The sequence below is a fragment of the Pararge aegeria genome, chromosome 27, assembly GCF_905163445.1.
Source record: "Pararge aegeria chromosome 27, ilParAegt1.1, whole genome shotgun sequence".
NCBI classification, from domain to species: domain Eukaryota; kingdom Metazoa; phylum Arthropoda; class Insecta; order Lepidoptera; family Nymphalidae; genus Pararge; species Pararge aegeria.
In genome coordinates, this window is record NC_053206.1 from 6,956,870 (window position 1) to 6,979,152 (window position 22,283).

The 22,283-nt window shown below is 36.7% G+C and overlaps 1 protein-coding gene across 2 annotated transcripts; it reads right to left on the reverse strand.

Moving 5' to 3' along the window:
- Positions 1–378: 378 nt before the first annotated feature.
- LOC120635712 (DEP domain-containing protein DDB_G0279099) lies at positions 379–22,070 on the reverse strand. Of its 2 annotated transcripts, XM_039906832.1 has the most exons (14): positions 21,858–22,070; positions 16,616–16,752; positions 14,438–14,673; positions 12,843–13,013; positions 11,530–12,270; positions 9,992–10,129; positions 7,676–8,613; positions 7,076–7,205; positions 6,297–6,388; positions 5,231–5,387; positions 3,051–3,183; positions 2,404–2,476; positions 1,238–1,368; positions 379–830 (listed from the first exon to the last, which is right to left on the reverse strand). In XM_039906832.1, the coding sequence occupies exons 2-14, from the start codon at positions 16,730–16,732 to the stop codon at positions 699–701; spliced, it is 3,189 nt and encodes a 1,062-aa protein (XP_039762766.1). In that variant the 5' UTR covers positions 16,733–16,752; positions 21,858–22,070; the 3' UTR covers positions 379–698. The 2 variants fall into 2 exon arrangements, with proteins under 2 accessions (XP_039762766.1, XP_039762768.1); XM_039906834.1 differs by lacking the exons at positions 14,438–14,673; positions 16,616–16,752.
- Between the last annotated feature and the right edge of the window lie 213 nt (positions 22,071–22,283).

Genomic DNA, 22,283 nt, shown 5'->3' on the forward strand with positions numbered 1-22,283 from the left:
TATTGCCATCACTTCAGTACCATGTTCAAATGTGTATTTGCGTATAAAAAGGCCTTTTAATAGATGTATTTAGATAAAGAATTATCTGAAATAAACTTTAACGTATCGCTTCGCTTCTAAAGTGGTCATCCAGCCTTAAAGAGATCTTTTTTTTTAACTTTTTTTTTCACATAAAATGGAATGGAACAAATTCAACTTTCACCAATATAATTTATATTACATAAAACTAAATAATTGTGTATGAAGAAGAAGAAGAAGAAGAAACACTTTATTGCACGTATAACATACAGGAAAAGAAACAGTAAGGAGTATACAGTATACAATGTAGACATGCAAAGGCGGCCTTATTGCTGCAAGCAATCTCTTACAGGCAACCTTTGTAGATAGGACTGAATTAAAGATTGACACATAAAATAATTATTTTCAATTAAAACATCGTAATTCGTAAATAATGATAGCTGCCTTCGTTATTCTAAGCAGTTTAATTGTTTGTATATAAAGTTTAAACTAAATTGACTGATCAAAACAAAATACTCAAAAAAAACTTTCGTTTTCGGAGACGTCAATTTAATTTGAGCGATACAGGCATTTTTATTAAAGAGACATTTCCCACGAGGGAAATGCATAGACAAATATTTATATTAAGAACATTTCCTCGTATAAAGAACTCCGCAAACTAGTGTCAACAATCGTGAACTCTATCTTATAGCCAATAAGGGCTTATTTCCTTTGATAGCAGCACGTATTTTCTTCACTAAAGGAGCTGGCTGTATGAGAATCGATACTTCTGATCCATGCATAGCCATTCGGTTCATTTCATCCTCGCCGCCCTAAAAAATTTTATTAAAAATTAAATAAATAAAAAAAATATAACCGAAGTGAGAAAATCCTGCTTTTTTGTAAATCGGTTAGTAATAAGCATAACTGTTTTTTTTGACGTGACACCGTCTTATAATTCGATGGAGCCGGCTGCACGAACGAAAAAACATGACGTATGCGGCGTTACCTCGCTCTGAGGCGTTCCATTCAAGGCTTGAAGTAACAAAAGCACTGCATACCCAAATTTATTTATTTATTCATTTTATATAGCTCGTATTGGAGGGGAATATTTCTATTTTATGCTATATATCAGCTTTATGCATACCCCAGCCGAAGACCCTGTGCACGCCACTGTTATAGAGTAAGTCTATTTGATTTTTTTTTTTTTTTGATGATGTACTGCACCCACCACCCTCACCTTGAGAAGGTTGATGGGTCGGTTGTTGACCTCGGTGACTGCCCACTTGCCCGCCGGAGGTAGACCGGCCTTGCCCGCCGGAGACTGTCCGTCCACAGAAACTATCGTACATTCATTATCTAGTTTTATACCTGGGGAAAATAAAAAATAATTAAGTAAGTAAATAAATATACTACGACAATACACACATCGCCATCTAGCCCCAAAGTAAGCGTAGCTTGTGTTATGGGTACTAAGACGACTGATGAATATTTTTATGAATAACTAGCGGTTGCCCGCGACTTCGTCTGCGTTTGATTAAGTTTTTTGATGTGGCATTCAATTTAGTTATACAACTAAAAAAAATAGGGGTTTGCTGTTGTCCGCTGAGAAGTTCTGTCCTCTATCTCCAACCACATTCGTCAAATCTATAAGTGTTTGACGATTTTACACCATAACTCCGACAAATTATAACAGATTTAAATAATTATTTTTGTACTATATAGTCGTATTTTTAATTAAACGAAGTCAACTGACGTTTACTGTGTTGTCACTTTATGATGAAATAAAAATAGTGTTGTGACAAAGTGAATCATTGAAAAAACTCTTGAATGAATGAAGGCGAATGAGTCGCCGCGCCGCGTTTTGTAAGAAGTCGACAAAAAACTGGTTGTAGTTAGTAACTTATATCAGAGCACTTTTATACAATTTTATTATAAAATAGAAATAATAGTCTTTTATAGTTTTGAAATGATTAACTATTTACACACATTGTTCATTCATCTGATTGAAAGAAAACAGAACGCATCACTATTACTTTAAATATGGCAACAGTATTTTACAAAGTGACATTAGCTACTGTCAGTTGGCTTCGTCTAATTAAAAATACGACTATAGAGGTATAATATGTGTTTAATTTTGCCCAAACTGTTTGTAGATCTGATGAATGTGGTTGGAGATAGAGGACAGAACTCCTCAGCAGACAGCAGCAAACCCCGCATTTAAGGCTAATCTAAATTGAATGAATGCAAAAAAAAAATCAAACGCAGACGAAGTCGCGGGCAACAGCTAGTATTTAATATTTTTACAGGGCGATTCCTTATGAAATATCTTTATGCAGCCTTCAACCGCATTTCGTTATTATTTATATTGGATTAATTTCATAAAAGTTGTTAAAAAAATCTCACCTAAATTCTCTTGGTCTATTTTATTAATCACATAGATTTTTCCGAGCGGCACCCGGTGAAACAATACATCTATCTGAAAAGTAAACCATTTTTATGTTCATAACTTTTAGAGAAAGAGAGAAAGGAAATGAGTGCTCGCACCCCTCCCTCTCTTGCCCCTACAGTAATCTGTAATACACTAAACGTAACTCTCTCTATCTCTTTCTTTCTATCTCCACTAACTCATATCTCCATCTCAACTTGCGTTCGCCTCGCTCGATCACACTTTTCGTAACGCACCCGTCTCGCATTCCCCGGCTTAGTTTTACTTTGAAATATGTAAAATTATATTTATAATGAATAAATAAATGTATATACTACGACAATACACACATCGCCATCTAGCCCCAAAGTAAGCGTAGCTTGTGTTATGTGTGCTAAGATGACTGATGAATATTTTTTTTATGAATATAATACACATAAATACTTAGAATATACATATAAACACCCAGACACTGAAAAACATTCACGTTCGTCACACAAACATTTTTCCAGTCGTGGGAATCGAACCTACAGCCTTGGACGCAGAATGCAGGGTCGCTGCCCACTGCGCCAAACGGCTGTCTAAATAATATTTGAAGGAAGTAGGATAATAGAGTTGTACTCACAATGGGCGTGTGAGCTGTCTTGAGCAAGTGTCTCGCGTGCGTCGCGGAGCACGGCTGCGTGCCCGCCAGCCCGGAAACTCGGTCGCCCGCGCGCCCGCCACCGCGCGAACCTCCCATACCCCAGCGCGCCACCCTGTGAACAAGCGGCATGGTGGGTCATGCACTGCTTCACTTTCGTGTCCTGTTCACCAACTTTTACTTGTTTATCCTTATTCCACGCAGCAACGTCAGCAAGTCTCGTATTTATTGTATACTTGCTATTGCCCGCGTATTTTGCTCTGCATTTATCATTGCAACTAACTTCAAATATCAGGTTGATCGTTTTCTTAGTTGAATGAATGAATGAATGAATGAATATACTTTTATTGCACACCACAAAAAGTACACAGAACAAAAAGAAAAGTTTAACAAAACAACGTATACAATTTGGTCTTAGTTATCGAGTGAAGGAATAAATATACTACGACAATACACACTGCGCCATCTAGCCCCAAAGTAAGCATAGCTTGTGTCATGGGTGCTAAGATGACTTATAACTATTTTTTTTTATGATAGATATTATTTATAATACTTATGAAATACATATAAACACCCAGACACTGAAAAACATTCCTGTTCATCACACAAACATTTTTCAGTTGTGGGAATCGAACCCACGGCCTTGGACTCAGAAAGCAGGGTCGCTGCCCACTGCGCCAATCGGCCGTCTAAAGGAAGGACAAACCAACAAAAAAAACACAGTTTCGCATTTATAATATTATTAAATCTCTACATTTAACTCTTGGTTAGAAATAATGTTTAAAAAACCTGGGTGGTTTTCTGAAGCTACAAGTATTTTTATCTGTTTTGTAAAATTGTTTGTCCAATGAGAAGGGGTTAAGGCCGTAGTCCACCACGTTGGCCAAGTGCGGATTGGTGGACTCCACACACCTTTGAGAACATTATGTAGAACTCTCAGGCATGCAGGTTTCCTCACGATATTTTCCTTCACCGTTGAAGCGAGTGATATTTTAATTACTAAAAACGCACATAGCTTAGAAACGTGAGAGATGTGCGTGCTGGGATTCGAACTCGGCCCCCCCGAAAGTGAAGTAGAGCTCCTACCCAATGCGCTATCACCGATTACAAATTGTATGTAAAAATAAATAAGGATACCCGAACACTAAATTTATCAAAATCAGCTCGGCCAAAGAACTGAATCGCATTTTCGATCCTTCGACCAATAATAATGTAATAGGATATTTAACCCATATAAAATCTAAGATAAAAGATAGAAAACTAAATAAATAGTAAACTTATTGAAGTTTATTTATTTAGTCATTGGATATGTGTTTTAAAAATTTTGGATAAAACTTCGGTTAACATTGTAGATTCCGTAATTTTAGTTTTTTCAACTATTATTTTCAAACTAGCAAACTAAAATGAGTTTATGTTGGTGAAACGTAAACTGTATCCCCGAACTCAGTTACTGCGTTTAGTTGATGTTGGTGAAATGTAAACTGTATATCTAAATTCATTAACTGCGTTTGGTTGATGCTGAATAATGCAAACTGTAGGTCTTAACTCAGTAACTATTTTTAGTTGATGTTAGGGAAATGCAATCTGTAGCACGAAATTCACTAGCTGCGTTTTATTGAGGTTGATAAAATGCAATCTGTAGTCCTAAGTTTAGTAATTGCGTTTGGCTGATGTTAGTGTAATGCAAACTGACCTGGACTCTGTGATCGTTATGCTTCAACTGCTTTAAGTTAATGTAAATGAAATGCAGACTTTAGCCCATAATTCAGTTAGTGCGTATAGTTGATGTTGGTGGAATGCCAACTGCGTTCGGTTGATTCTGGATAAAGCAAACTGTAGCTCTGAATTCAGTAACAATTTTTAGTTGATGTTAGTGAAAAGCAATCTGTAGCACGAAATTCACTAGCTGCGTTTTATTGAGGTGGATAATATGCAATCTGTAGTCCCAAGTTTAGTAATTGCGTTTGGCTGATGTCAGTGTAATGCAAACTCTAGCCTGAACTCAGTGATCTCGATTAGGTTTAACTGCTTGAAGTTGATGTAAATGAAATGCAAGCTGTAGCCCTGAATTCAGTTTGTGCGTATAGTTAATCTTGGTGAAATGCAAACTGTAGTTAATGTTTTAGCTGAGTTAAGTTTCAACTGAGAAACCACTCACTCACCAAACTTGTCTCTCATAGTCGATCAGCAAAGGTGGGTCCCTGACAGGGACGGTGGTTGCTGCGCACGCCCCGCGGCGTTGCTCGGCCCGCAGTGCCGCCGCTTGCCTAGCTCGTAACGGCTGGAGCGCGGGATTCGGCGGCACTGATGGCGACTGACCTAGGGACAAAGTTACATCAAAACCGGTCAAGAAGCTACTGAGTTAAAGACAAGTGTGATATTGCCTAAACATATATGTATAGGGAATTTCTTACATGTCAACTAATCTTTTCATAACTTTTTAGTGCTTTTCTAATTTTCTAAAATTCTAATTATGAAAATACCTTTCCATAAAGAAAATCTCTGTCTTTGAGTGTTTTTTTTAATGTATCACGTTAGTTTTTCTTTTTCAAATTCAAAATTTCTTTATTCTAGTCACTGATGAAGCGTTCATACATATTTGTTTACATAATTGTAAGGGGATGGTGATAACTTCGTTCGCCAAATTATATCTAAAGCTACGAGGGTTCCAAACGCGCCCTGGTCTAAGAAGCGCCCACAACAAACTTAGCCGGGTCATTTTTTTTTTGTTATCACCATCTCCCAGTAAATTTATATTAAGCTATGAAGCTAGAGCAATTCACACCCAAGCTTTTTTGTCGTTTAAGTAATCCTTAGTATTATAAAAGGATTTTTCTGTAAGCTTACGTTTTATATAAACTTTAAACTTATTGAGATTCTGTACATGTAATTTAAATATTGTTTCTAAAGATATAACAATGCTTAAAGCATTAGAAAACCATCGCATATAAACAATAACGCGCCCTCCATAGTGCCAACACATCACATAACATCAACCAATACCGGCCAACTACAGAGCACGGGTCTCCTCCCACAATGAGAAGGGGTTAAGGCCGTACTCCACCACGCTGGTCCAGTGCGGATTGGTGGACTCACACATCTTTGAGAACATCATGTAGAACTCACATGCATGCAGGTTTCTTCACGATGTTTTCCTTCACCGTTGGAGCAAGTGATATTTTAATTACTTAAAACACTTCTTAATAATATATTATAAGATTGTCTCACTGTTTGTAAGAGAGTTGCTTCTCCGGCGGGTGCCATCAACCCTGCCAGCGGGCCGCGACCTGTGCACCACTTTCACGGGTGACGTCACGCCCCTGAAACAAAACACAAAGTCAAAAGTCAAAGTCAATTTTTTTTTTTTTCAAATACGTATATTACATAAAAAAAATGTGTACCAGAGTAGTGAGATGATGGCGATAACTACATTCGTAAATTCGTAGGAAGCCCACAACCAAATTAGCCGGGTTTTAATTTTTCTTAGCACCATCTCACACATTAAACTAATTAAAAAGTAACCTGGTTAGAGCCATATCACACTCGGCTTTTTTCTTCGTTTATATAATCCTTTATAGTATAGAGAAGGCCGATTGGCGCAGTTTGCAGCGACCCTGCTTTCTGAGTCCAAGGACGTGGGATCGATTCCCACTACTGGGAAATGTTTGTGTGATGAGCGTGAATGTTTTTCAGTGTCTGGGTGTTTATATGTATATTCTAAGTATTTATGTACATTACTCATAAAAATATTCATCAGTCATCTTAGTACCCTTAACACAAGCTACGCTTACTTTGGGGCTAGATGGCGATGTGTGTATTGTCGTAGTATATTTATTTATTTATTTATACATAAACACCCGGACACTGAAAACTATTAATGTTCATCGCACAATAATTTTTCAGTTGCGGGTATCGAAACCACGGACGTTGACTCGGAAAGCAGGGTCGCTGCCCACTGCGCCAATCGGACGGCTGAATAAAAGTTATCACTAAAAGAAAATTTTTACCTATCGTCGCATTCTTGTCTCGTAGGACTCTCTTGCCTCTTCGACTGCCCTATGCCTCTTAGTCGGCTTAAGAGTGATAACTCCGTCAGACCTCTCCGCCATATTGGTTTGGGTGGAGGGTCGGATTTTTCTGAAAAAAAAAACTAAATAAAAAAAATCCTGTGCAATTTATTTACACACGAAAGTGTAACTTCTAAAAAGTAGCCTACGAGAGATTGAGGTGGATGTAGCGTATCAGAACTATTCGGATAAATGTAAGTTTTATTATTTAGTTTCCATGGTAACTAGAATAGAAAAAAAAGTATGTTTTCTATCTCACTCTGTCCTATACATTTATGTGTTTGTTTCTTTATCTAGATATTATACGGTTTCCTTGGTAAGTTTAATACGAAATTTAACGTGTGATGTATTCTATCTCATTCCCTCCCATACATGTCTATAAATCTGTCTCTTTCTTGATAGCATTGCGTTACATCGAGTTTAAAATCACAACGGTTCTAATTTCGCTTCAATAATTAATATAACACAAAGCAATACAATATAACTCTTAATCTGCCGTCATCACACAATGGAAGAGAATTGAGAGACAAATAGACTTACCAATTTTAGGTTCTCTTTTGGGACTATTATTTGGTACTCTTCTAACATCGCTCTGTCTCTGCCTAGGAGCTATATCGTAGGCGTTTTGACTGTGTGACCTCTCGACATTCGACCTTATGGTCCTAGCTATAGACTCTGCACTTATATTAGATATGTTAACCCTAGACTCACTATTGGTAGCGTTCGCATCATTTCTACCGTTTGCTGGATTCCCATGTGTGTTTCTACCATTTGGTAGAATTTCTCTACTAATTGGTAGATTCGTCTGAGCGTTTCTTCCATTTGGTACAAGCTCTCTATTATTTGGTAGATTCGTTTGAGCGTTTCTACCATTTGGTATTATCTCTCTACTATTGGACTGGTTCGTTCTACTGCTCGGTAGTATCAGCCTACCGTTTCTACCGTTTGGTAGGATTTCCTCCAAATTTCTACCATTTTGTAGATTGCTGTTAACTTCACTGCTGTTTAATAGATTACGATTATTTTGACTAGAATTAGGAAACAAATACTCGTAGTCAGACTCGACATCCAAATTCGGCAGAGACGACTTTCGCATCTTCTCCATAATTTTGACATTCCTCAATGGTAGAGGGGACGATGTTTTGTTTGAGGTTGACGCCATACACAGTCGCTCGTACACCCCGTCTTTGGCATCTGTCACTTTGACGTCACCTGTCAAACTGACAGTGGTAGTCAAACTAATGTGACCGTAATCCGATTCTGAGGTTGTCTTATCAAAAACAGTACCGTATCTGTTATCGTTTTCGGTATTGACAATGTTAATAAAGTCGTTTTTGTTCTGTTCTGGACTGACAGTTAGCTTCTGTTTGAACTCAAAGTCGAATACATCGGTTTCGGGTCCCAATACTGGTATCGCGGTGTGCGGGGGGCCTTTATTGGAGACCTGGATCACGGTTATATTCGTTCTATGGGGTGTGCTGTAAAATAAAATTCACCATTAGTCTATTAATTTTGTGGCACAATAATAAATTGCTTGTATACTGCGCAATGCTTAAACCGATCTGGCATTACGGCATACAGCTGTATCAATTTTATAAATTTAAAATGCATATAAAATTTTTCGGACCCAACAGGATTTGAACCTGCGACTCTCTGGCAATCGCGGCCTGACCGCTTTTTCCAATTAAGCTACGGCTCTTTTACCGCCGATGCCGAAATTAGTATATGCATTTTGCATCAGTCTTATAGCGACTGTAGCGCCATCTAGTAGGAAACATTGCAGTATCGATCCACTTTTCAAAGGTCCATATTACATTGAAACAAGAGATGACACATTGCTTTTTTATAATTTCTATAAGTGCTTTAGGCCGCGATTGCCAGAGAGTCCCAGGTCCAAACCTGTCGGTTCCGAAATTTTTTATATATGCATTTTAAATTTATAAAATTGTTCAATTAATTGTTCAAGCTACTGAACTGTGGAATGCACTCCCAATAAGCATACGACAGTCATGGTCACTAGACATATTTAAAAATGCTGTTAAAGCTCATTATCTTGAGCAATAAAGACGACAGTGATTAACTCTTACTCATATTTAAGTATGTTATTATATATTAGTTTATTATTCTTTATATTTATTATTAGTATTTTATGTGAGTGACGGCGCCGGCAAGAAATCTGTAAACAACACGTGCACCGCTCTCGCCACCTGGCGCATTGTTCATTATCCCCACTCAGCTACTACTCAAGTCGTTATGATCCGTATATAAAGACCGAAACCACAGTGGCGAGGCAGTCTTGGCTCTGGCGTAGCACGGTGCACATGATGTACCCTGCTAGTAGCTTATCCTAGACGCTTTGGATAATTAAATTGTGGAAAACGAATTAATTATTATTCCCAACTATAAATTTGAATTAGTAGCTACAATTTATAGTTGATAACCATCTCGCATAAACTATCTTGATTGAAGTAGGTGTTAGTTATTATTAACTAAGTGATTATAACTTCACTTCATTTCATAGAATTACAAAGACTAGTTTCCTGACTCATCCGCTTCTTTTATTTATTATGTCCGACCCACCCCCCTGCCGACATGTGTAATCTTGATAAGTATTGTTCGTAAGTATGTCTATAATAATAATACACCCCACACATCGGTTTCCCTTGGTTTTCCTTATCCTAAGGTTGCCTGGAAGAGATCGCTACTAAGCGATAAGGCCGCCCTTTGTATCCTAATTTTTAAGTTTATTTTTGTTGTGTCCATTGTTTTTTTTTTATTTGTGGTGTACCAATAAAGTGTATAAATAAAAAAAGATATTAATGAATGATATGAATGAATGGTCGAATGAAGACTTACCTCTGTTCACTCTCAGCGCATTCATTCCCATTGCTGACAACGACCCGCTGCTTGAACTCAAACTCGCTAATATTCTCAGCGGAGTCGTGGATTCTATCGATTTCGGCGAAAAACTCCTCGTCGCTATCCGTTACGTTCCTAGAAATAAATAAAGCCACATTATGAACGCGAACGTGTGTTTGTGCTTATATACTAATATTATATAAAAAAAAAACTTTTTTTTCTTAATCCCGGAATATAAATGTATTACTAGCCAATAATTATAATATTAGGGATTCAATTTAAATTCAAAATTCTTTTTTTTCAAGGCCTAGTTTGTAGCGACTCTACCGCCGGTTCGGAAGGCAGATTCCACTGGGAAGAGCCGGCAAGAAACTCAGCAGATTGCTCTTTTCAAACATCAACAATAGTTTAACAATCTTTATCCACCAACCACGCTTTCACTTGGTTGTTGGATCAAGGGTCGGATACAGAAGGCAGTAGTCCTTGAAACGGCGCGTATTGTGAGAAGTTTCCTCACTCTGGAGCCCTGACCGCCGGTTGCTTGGCCATTCTAAAGCGGAGGGTGGATGTTTTTTCTTATAAATTTTGATATTTTTTAAGCATTGTTAATAATTTAAAAAAAAATCAAATCAATAAATGATAGAGTACAAAAATTTGAAATTTCTCTGTTTTGTGAGAGATGAGGGCGGAGTGGCCTGCTCCCAAGCAGCCTTGTCGTTAAGGAATTCATCAATCGTGCAGTAACCACGATTTGTTAAATGTGTTTAAATATATTGTTTTAACTTTGGTAAATTTATTAATAATTCACTATTGCATGTTAGCTTTTAACCGCAATGATGCGAAATGCGGTCCAAGAGACTACGTGCATATGCCACTAGCGTAATTAATACAACGGGACGTACGGGAGGGCGTTTTACGTCTACAAGTATCCAAGTGGCAAATATAACGGATTCCCACCACGTGGTGGACTTGAAGTGGAATAAATAAATACTGATGCAGCGGCTGTCAGTTAAAATAAATAAATATACTACGACAATACAGACACCGCCATCTAGTACCAAAGTAAGCGTAGCTTGTGTTAAGAGTACTAAGATGACTGATGAATATTTTTGTGAATTTTAATGAAAAGGTTGCTTGGAAGCATCCGGCTCCGCTTTCAGCTCTCACAAGATAGAAAAATGAATGTTAAAATGTAAAATGTAAATTTTTGATGTTGGAAAAGAGCAACTGCTGAGTTTCTTGCCGGCTTCTTCTCGGTAGAATCTGCCTTCCGAACCGGTGGTAGAATCACTACAAACAGACAGAATTGACGTTTCAAAAGTGCTTATATTAGGCCTACTTGAAATAAATGAATTTAGAATTTTGAATTTTTTTGAATAATATACATATAAACACCCAGACACTGAAAAACATTCATGTTCAATACACAAACATTTTCCAGTTGTGGGAATTAAACCCTAGGCCTTGGACTCAGAAAGCAGGGTCGCTGCCCACTGCGCCAATCGGCCGTCTATAATAAGTATTTTATTTTTTACCTTTTCAATATAGAGTCGTCCAAGCATATATTCTGGCCACATATCTTCGCGACGCTCTGCTTCGGTTCGCTATCTCTGCTTGTACTCGGTAAAGAGTATGGCTCCCAATTCGATATATCCACCTCGCCGCTCTGGTCGTTGGTTAAAGTCGTGGTTGCGTTCGTAAATGTGGTTAAATTTGCGTTCGCGTTCGCAAATGTGGTAACACTAGATGTATTTATAGGTGTGAGTGAAACTGAGTTGGTTGCGCTCGCAAAACCCGTTAAATTCGTGCTTGAGTTCGTAAAACCCGTTAAATTTGTGCTCGAGTTCGTAAAACCCGTTAAATTTGTGCTCGAGTTCGTAAAGCCCGTTAAATTTGTGCTTGAGTTCGTAAAACCCGTTAAATTCGTGCCTGTGTTCGTAAAACCTGTTAAACTTGCTGTTGTGTTGGTGAATGTTGTTAAATTCGAAGTTGCGTTCGTTAATGCTGTTAAATTTGCGGTTGTAGATGTAAATGTGGTTAAATTTGGTGTGGATACAGTTATATTGAGATTGGTTGTGAAGCTGCTTGTGGTTCTTAAACTAGGGTTTGAAGAATTAGCTGTCGTTCTTGGGGTTGTTGTGTTTTCTTGAGTGGTTGCGGTGATTTGGTTGGTTGCGGTTGACGTGGTTGTAGTGTTGGTGGTTGTCGGATTGTCTATGGTTTGTGTACCTTCTATTGCCGGACGTGAGATAGGAGTTAAATCTATTCCGGGTACCCTGTAAGAATAGAATAGGTTTTATTAATAAATACAAACCACAAGATCTGAAACACGAATGAGTTAATAAAATTTAATACAAAATAAATACTAAATATACTCAGAGATATCTCAAAAATTTCATGTGGTAATTTTTTATAACATAATATATTATTTCCCTTTTATACAATTACTATTTTTTTGCACAGATTTACTTTCGGAGCGAAACGTGCGTAGAGGGTACATCGCAAAAGATCTGTTTGGTGTGGAGTATAAGGATTGAAGAAATTATAAATTACACCATACAGATTCTCCTGCTGTTCGCGGAGCATAGCAAATTAAGCCTAATTTTCATAATACTACTCGAAATAAATGATTTTTTAATTTCACTTGTTTTGCTAGTTCCGCTACACGTTGTATATTAATATAAGAGTTGTATTAGTATAAGAGTTGTTTATTAGTATAAGAGTTGTATTAGTATAAGAGTTGTTTTTTTGTATAAGAGTTGTTATAGTATAAGAGTTGTATTAGTATAAGAGTTGATTATTAGTATAAAAGTTGTATATTAGAGTATAAGATATATGTTTCTGTCACCGGTCGGGCGGTACGGGGGGCGTGGGCGGTAGTGGCGACGTGGGGTCCCGAGCTGCGGCTCGCGGCGCGGGCGCCACTGGCGGGGCACCGTAAACGTTTTCACCACGTGACACTATCCGCAGCTCGTGAAGTTTGGTACGCAGAATTGTCACCCAGTCCTGCATAGAGTCCCTGAAACAAAGAAAATTGTCATCATCATATACCTAACACTGGCCCACTACAGAGCCCGGGTCTCCTTCCACAGTGAGAAGGGATTAGGGCCGTATCAACGACGCTGGCCGGTGTGGATGGGTGGACACCGCGCACCTTTAAGAACATTATGCAGACCACTCAGGCGTGGTTTCTTCACGATGTTTTCCTTCACCGTTGACGGAAGTGATATTTTAATATCTTAAAACCGCACTTCCTAATATGATATGTGTATTAATCCGATTTTATAGAGTATTTAAAGCATGGGAGTAGGTAACAGTTATTTATGCAACTGAATGAATGAATGAATGAATGAATGAATGAATGAATGAATGAATGAATACACTTTTATTGTACACCACAGAGAAAATTTACAGAGATACAAATACAACAGCACAATAAGGTAGAACGTACAATTTGGCGGCCTTATCGCTAAATAGCGATCTCTTCCAGGCAACCAAAGGCATACAAGAAAATGTTATAAGAAATAAGTAGGTGGTACAGCAAACAAAATAAAATATTAGGATTTAAAACTAAATTAACATAAAAAAAAACATAAAACATACTGTTGCTCAATAAGGGGTACTAAAACACGAATGTGGGTTTAATCTTATATCTTTAAACGAGCAATTCTTGCATGTATATAATTGGAATCTCGGAATCGGCTCCAACGATTTTCATGCAATTTAGTATACAGCGGGTTTCGGGGGCGATAGATCGATCTAGCTAGGATTCATTTATATTGGAATCTCGGGCAAATCTAGCGTCAGAATCTTCGATATCCGTAGCTTGCGAAATGCGAAGTCGTTGCCATAGCTTAACTATAAGCGGTTTTACAATTGAGATACGATTTTAAGTTTGCGTTTAAACATTGGATTTCATTCATTCATGGTAGTATCCCTACTTATATTATAAATGTCAATGTAAGTTTGTTTGTAACGCTTTCACGCAAAAACTACTTAACCGATCCTTATGTAACTTTGTACACATATTTTTGTAAGTGTTAGAAGTAATATAGGAAACTTTCTATCCCGACGTTAAGCCCGGGGCTCCTTTGGGAGATGGGATGAAAGTGCTTGAAGATTTTACACCATAACTCCGACAAATTATAACCGATTAAAATAATTATTTTTGTACTATAGAGATTATAATATGTGTTTAATTTTGCCCAAACTGTAGTTGGAGATAGAGGACAGAACACCTCAGCGGACAACAGCAACCCCTCATTGAAGGCTTAGCGTTACTGAATACTTTAATTTTTTTTTTGATCTACAACTAAAATGAATACCACATCAAAAAACAAAATCAAAAGCAGACGAAGTCGCGGGCAACAGCTAGTATAATAATTAATTATTAAACTGTAATAAGAATTAAACTGTAATAAGAATAGACAGTACGCGACTCACCAGTCCGGCGCGAGCATCCTGACGGGTCCGTGGTCGGTGTCCACGAGGAAGTCGTACTCGTCGCCAGCGTGGGGCTTCACGCTGGCGGTCACGTGCCTGGCGGACCGCAGGCACGCCCGCCAGGCGGGCCTGTGCGCGAGCGTCGCCGGCGAGTCCGGCTCGGGGTACTGTTCGAGGAAGGGGGTCCGGCCGTTGTGCACGCAGAACATAGTCCACATCGGTTTGAGGGGAGGTTTCTGGATACGAGAGCAACGAGAAATGCAAATCGGAAAACGCTGAAGATTTTATGAAGTTTTACTTCTTTCGGCGCGTTGGGGAAAAATTATGAGAGTAAATTTTTTGGGATACCCGCACACCGTCACAAAAAACCGACACCATGAAGTTAGCTATAAGGTTTGACAGTGTACACTTTCAATTGCTAATATATATTTTTTAGCTAAGAGTTCAAAAATGCCACTGTTTGATTAAGATTGTCTAAATATTTTTACATTAAGATTAAGTAGTTGAATATTTTTTTTTTTTTAAGATATATACTTGCGAACCCGCCATCCCCACCATAAACGCATAGTTTCTAAGGGGATGGATAATTATGTTGGAAAAATATTGGTTACTTTTATTTTGAACAATAAATTAAAAAAAAATAATAATAATAATTGTTAAAATCTGCGGATTCAATTGTACATAAATCTCAAATTTTAATGTTGTTTGTCCCATAATGAGTCGAATAGTATTCCAAATTTAATGACGTTTATTATGTCCATTTCTTTAATTATATAGAATTTTTTTTTGTGATATTTGAATAAACTTTATCTAACTAACTGATATTGCGTTAAATAAAACTTGCGTTATAATATTTTTTTTTATTAAATACCTTTTTCTACGAACGTAGAATAAACCGAAAGATGAAATTTTTGAAAAGATTTTATATTTTTATCTCGTCACGGCAGAGGAGTATAACTTCTAACGCGTGTGCATGAGTACACACACGTTTTTTTTTATGCGGGAGGGTCAAAAAGTCTGGGGGTCAAATCACTGTAAATGTCAAACCTTTTAATATTGTGTCTGTTAAATATTCTTGGATGGTATAATAACATTTCCCAATAAGCATTTTTTTAAAAGAAGAATGCCGGATGTAGTATAGGATTTGGTTTCACATAGTACTTATAAGGTGCCTTCTTGGAATTTATCTCATTTTGAAGGGTTTCATAATTACAATACATTACCAAAAAAATTAAAAACTCTAGTTCGCCGGATTTCAGTACATGCAAATGAAGTTCGTGAATTAAGGTTATTTTTGACACATGCGATTATTGTACCTACCTATTGATGGTACTGTTCACAATGTTTTAGAACCACTAATCTATTTCAATAAAAAATTTTTTAACCGCCGAAGTTAAGGCTTAGGATTTGAGAGGTTTTTCTTTGCAAAAAAAAATAAAAACTTAAATTTTGATACCAATTTAAATGAGGCACCAAACGAAACCGTGCTCCGGCAATCTCCTTTAAGGTTAACGTTAATAATTAAATTATACAGGTAATATCAATGTTATCATAATAGTCAGATAACTCTTAGAAATATTATTAATATATAATATACTAGCTGTTGCCCGCGACTTCGTCTGCGTTAGATTTTGTTTTTAAAGTATTCAGTATCGCTAAGCCTTAAATGAGTCTAGTAGTATATATATATATAACATGTGACTGTCAATTAATTATAGACAAAAAATTTGCAATAAAATAAAATTGCGACTATAATTAAAGATCTAAGCTACCCTATCTCTTAAGTCGGACCTGACTGCTCACGGTGTGCCAATTTAATTTAAAATCGGTTCAGTAGTTTAGGAGTCCATCGCGGACAAACATCGTGACAGGAGATTTATATATATTAAGATACTACGACAATACACACATCGCCATCTAGTCCTAAAGTAAGCGTAGCTTGTGTTATGGGTACTAAGATAACTGATAAATATTTATTTTTTTATGAATAATATACATAAATACTTATAATATATAGATAAACACCCAGACACTGAAAAACATTCATGTTCATCACACAAATTTTGACCAGTTGTGGGAATCGAACCCACGGCGCAGGAAACTCAGGAAGCAGGGTCGCTGCCCACTGCGCCAATCGGCCGTCGTTTCTATTACTATTAGAAAGAATAAAACAAATACCTTATTCCCCAGCGGACGCAGCTTGCTGGTAGCGACGTCATTGGGAATGCGTTTGAGGAACGCGTTTTTCTGTATCTCCCGGTAGTACACCGGGCCCTCGTCCGCTCCCGACAGCATCGGGTCCACATCCAGAACGACTGCATATAAGATTTCATCAATAACAATACATTACCTGAACTCCTACAGAACTGTGGAATGCACTCCCAATATAAGAATACGACAGTCAAGGTCACTAGACATATTCAAAAATGCTGTTAAAGCCCATTTTCTTGTGCAATAAAGACGACAGTTATTAACTCTTACTCATATTTAAGTATGTTTTAGTATATATTAGTTTATATTTTTTTATATTTATTATTATTAGTATTTTATGTGTAATCTTGATAAGTATTAGTGTGTAATTGTTCGTTAGTATGTATATAATAATAATACACCCCACCAATCGGTTTCCCTTGGTTTTCCTAATCCTAAGGTTGCCTGGAAGAGATCGCTACTAAGCGATAAGGCCGCCCTTTGTATCCTACTTTTTAAGTTTATTTTTGTTGTGTCCCTTGTTTTTTTTTCCTATTTGTGGTGTACAAATAAAGTGTATAAATAAAATAAATAAGTAAATTACCGGTCTAATATCAAAGAATTAAGAACATACAGAAACCGTGTACACTATGAATTAATGAATACACTTTTATTGTACACCAAAGAAAAAAAGTAGTTACAGAGACATAAATACATAGCAAGAGAGTACAATTTGGTGGCCTTATCGCTACATAGCGATTTCTTCCAGGCAACCAATGCGTAAAAGGAAAAAACATAGAAAAGAGTAAGGTGGTGCAATAAATAAGATTTAAAAATTATACAAATGTATAAATAAAAAAAAATATACCTATAATATATATATATATGATAATATATTACACTATTCTAAAAATTAAGCTGGATTTGCTATATTCCGCGAGAAGAAGGAAAATCTGTATGGTGTAATTTATAATTTCTTCAATCCTTATACTCCACAGTCCACACCAAACAGATCTTCGGCGATGTACCCTCTACGCACGTTTCGCTCCGAAACCGGAGCATCCTCAGGAGATGTTGACTATAAAATGAATAATTGTTAAGTAACAGGAAAATTAAGCTTAATTTTCATAATATATCATGGATTTCCGCAAAGTAACGCCTGCTTCTATCCAACCTTGTACACACGCTAATATTGAAGCGCCAAAAACCATTCCACTTTAGTTGTATTTCACTTTCAATTATCCACTTCATATCATTTATCAGTTGACAGCAAATATTTGACCCCTAATGTCCTAAACGTTTACCATGAAATGGAGAGAGTGGGAAAAGTTTGTTATAGCGAGCAACATGCAGTTGGTGTTAAGTGAGACATGCGCGGGGCGTTTCACAGTTTTTGGAGACAATGCACTGCATGCAATAATGGCCGAATGAGGGTTTATTTATTTATTTTTATTAGGACTACCAACAAAATTCGTGTATTATAGTTATGAATAAAGCTAGCCTTAGGTTACTAATGACGCATAATTTCACTTATAGGTAGTCACAGCATGCACTGGTTAGTGTGTACGATAACTCAATTTGTTCTGTATGTTTTTAAATCTGTGTCTAATGTTAAGCGCGGGTCTCCTATTTGATATCTACATTATTGACTCATTACCAGTCTAATATATAAAATTGCGCACATATCCAATATAATGATTGTCTCTTAAAAAGTTCAAAGTTTGTATTAAACGTAAGCTTATAGAAAAGTCCTATTATAGTACAAAGGACTACGTAAACGATAAAAAAGCTTGGGTGTAAATTATTGCTCTAACCAGGTTGCTCTTCTAATAATTTAAAATGACATTGTGAGATGGTGATAACAAAAAAAAAACACCCTGCTAAGTTTGTTGTGGGCTTCTTCTTAGACCAGGACGCGTTTGGAACCCTCGTAGCTTTAGTTTTAAGTTTACGAATGTGGTTATCGCCATCATCTCACTACCGTGTAATTCTTATGTACGCATCAAAAGTGCCACCTATATACTTAAATAAATATATTTTTGACTTTATAATAATAATAATAATAAATAAATATACTACGAAACACATCACCATCTAGCCCCAAAGTAAGCATAGCTTGTGTTATAGATAGCTGTTGAATATCTTTATGAATATAATACATATAAATACTTATAATATACAGATAAATACCCAGACACTGAAAAACAATCATGTTCATCACACAAACAACTTTGACTTTTGACTTTGACATTATTATTATGCTTTCGTAAACCGAAAGCATAGCTGGCCAAAATCAATATGGAAGTGGTGTCCAAGCTCTGAATAAATTTGGTTGTCAAAAAAGTACTTTCGGCCCTATGCAGCACCAGGTGTATATATGTATATCTATCTATCTATATATATATAAAAAGAGAATGTGTGTGGGTATGTTCCGTATAGGCTCCGATACAGCTGGACCGATTTCAAACTTTCAGGGAATCTCCGGATTGACCTGGCGAGTAATCCTGTAAAGTTTGGTGACGATCGGAGCACTCCTATTTTTGAACTGTCAAACTGTCAAATACAGCTTTTATTTACTATGATGATATTCTATTGGCGGGTGTACATGGGTGTAGATAATGATCTTCACCCGCTCGAGAAGAGAATAGAAGTGAATGGATACGGAGAGAAATAAATGATTTAATTAGATATTATGAGACATAAATTAAAATTTTTATGATCTAAGTTTATTGTTTAAATAAAATAAAGCAAAATCTAGCCCGGCGAAGCGGGCTGGGTATGCTAGTATTTATATAAAAAAAAAAAAAAAAATAGCCTTTATTCTCTGACTAAATAAATTTTTGCATGTACACTACTAGTTACTAAACCTATTATTTGATTAAGTGATATTTATTTCTAAAAAAATTTTTTTGTAACACCGGCAAGCGTAGTCAGCTGTCCTTGGACATAAGCCTCCTCTAGAATTCTCCAGTGTGCTCTGTCTCTGGCTATTCTGCGCCATCCTTTTGGCAGGTCATCTTCCCAACTTTTTTGTGGCCGTCCTTTTTTCCTCTTGCCATCTAAGGTACCAAGATATAATTTCTTTAGTCCATTTTTCTTTCGAAAGATCTAACCACACAGCCAGTCCAGCGCCATTTTAGCCTCTTAATTTATTTATACTCTTTATTTGTACACCACTCGGAAAATTGAGAAAAAAAAGAACAAACACATGAAAAATGAAGCAGGATACAAAAGGCGGCCTTATCGCTAGGTAGTGATCTCTCTCTTAATCTTGGGGACATCTTTAACTCCTGTGGCCCTCCTAATTTTCCTTAGACTCCACTTGTCTTTCAGCTTAATATTCAACATGCTCCTTTCCATTCTATGTTGGCATACTTTGAGCTTCTGTTGGTGAGCTTTCGTCAATCCCCAGGTTTGACATCCATAAGTGAGAATCGGGAGTATTATGTATAAACTAGCGGACCCCAGCGCCATCTGTCGGGCTAATTTGTGAATCTAAACTGTACAGGGTGCCACCCAAACGCATACCAAAAAATTCATTCAAATCGGTCCGGCCGTTTAGGAGGAGTTCAGTGACATACACACAGTGGCGTGCTCTGGGTTTCTTACCAGGGTATGCATACACCAGGAAAATTGCATAAAACGGCACAAATTCTCCTCCTATATGAGTTATATATCAATGTTAGGGTATGCAGTGCTTTTGTACATGTATGGAGTGCACGCCACTGCATACACACACACAGAAATATATATATATATAAAGATAATGCAATATTGGATAATAACACTTTTATTGAGATAGGTAGCAAAACTTGACAGTATGTATACATGTAATAATAAAACTACCCACTTAGTTAAGAAAAGTTAAACAAATGATGTAGATTCTTATATATGACATACCTTTCCCCTAAGTACGTCGTATAAATTAACTAAAGTTTAACATTTTAAATAAAGAATTCAACAGCACACTATTAAAAATATAACATAAAAAATACACATGTTATATATCTTGGATTTGGATATTTTTATAAGGACATAAAAAAGAAAGAGGAAGGCCGGCCACTACAGTGAGAAGGGTTATAATCTATAGCCCACCACGCTGGAAAAATGCGGATAGGTAGACTTCACACTCCTTTATAATAATAAAAATCATCATTACAAAGCACGGGTCTCCTTCCGCAATGAGAAGGGATTATGGCCATAGTCCACCACACTGGCCTGGCTTTACACGCCTTTGAGAACTACATGCAATGACATGCATCTAAGTGATGTTTGAACTCCATAAAATACACATAACTTGAAAAAGTTAGATATACATGCTAGGATTCGAACGCGGCCATCCAAAATTTAAGCAAGAGTCCTAACCATCTATAATATGCTTTCACCGCGTTTTATAATACAACTAGCTGTTGCCCGCGACTTTGTCTGTGTTTGATTTTGTTTTTTGACGTGGCATTTAATTTAGTTGTAGTGCTAAAAAAATTTAAAGTATTTAGTATCGCTAAGCCTTAAATGAAGAGTTTGCAGCTGTTTTCTGAGGGGTCATCTGTCCTTTATCTCCAACCACATTCATCAGATGAACACAAAGTTTGGGCAAAATTAAACACATATTACAACCTCTATGGTACAAAAATAATTATTTAAACCGGTTATAATTTGTCGGAGTTATGGTGTAAAATCTTCAAACACTTTCATCCCATCTCCCAAAGGAACCGAGCTTAATGTCGGGATAAAAAGTATCCTATATTACTTCTAACACTTCCAAGAATATGTGTACAAAGTTTCATGAGGATCGGTTAAGTAGTTTTTGCGTGAAAGCGTAACAAACAAACTTACATTGACATTTATAATATTAGTAGGGATAGGGAAGTAGGGATAGGGATAGTGGTGTGTAACAATAAATGAAAATCGCGCCAAACATACACGATGCCAAATTAACTATACGCAGTTGATTATATTCAATTGCGACAGTTTAACGCCCGCATTAATTAGAGGACATTGTAGAGGCTGACTCAGTGCTTAAGAATGCGAGTCCTTAAAAAGTTAGGTCTTCATATAACAATCACTTTAATGCAAAGTGAAAGTGAACAAAAAACGGTTTTACTTCATACATTTCACGCTACTGTGCAGATTGATATGTTAGAACGCACATATTACGCATAATACAACTTACTTGTAAGTATTTATGTATGTAAATATTAATGTTTACGTAAATTATTTATTAACTTACCTCCGGAGAATGTTTGTTTATTTACGTAGCGTATAATACGGGTGCAGCTGCATAATTCACCGTTAAACTAAAGTCCCTACTTCTCTTTTATGTAACAGTCTTTACACTTAAAACTATTGGACCGTAATCGATTTAATATAAATTCATTAATTTCGCAGAATTTATTATAATTTGTACACAACTACACACAACGTAACAAAGCGTCACATTGTTGCTGCGCCATCTTTGTGTATAAATGTCATTATGACATTTTAATTTAGTGCTACCAGTGGTTTAAAATGAAAAGCTAAATATGCTAAGATCTCTGGTTCCCAATTTTAAAATTATTATAGAATCTATGTCTTAAATCTTATGTAGACCTTGCTGAGACTTCTTTCGTTTTTCACACTGCTGTTGCCCATGGCTCTTTTGTATTTAACAAAAGTC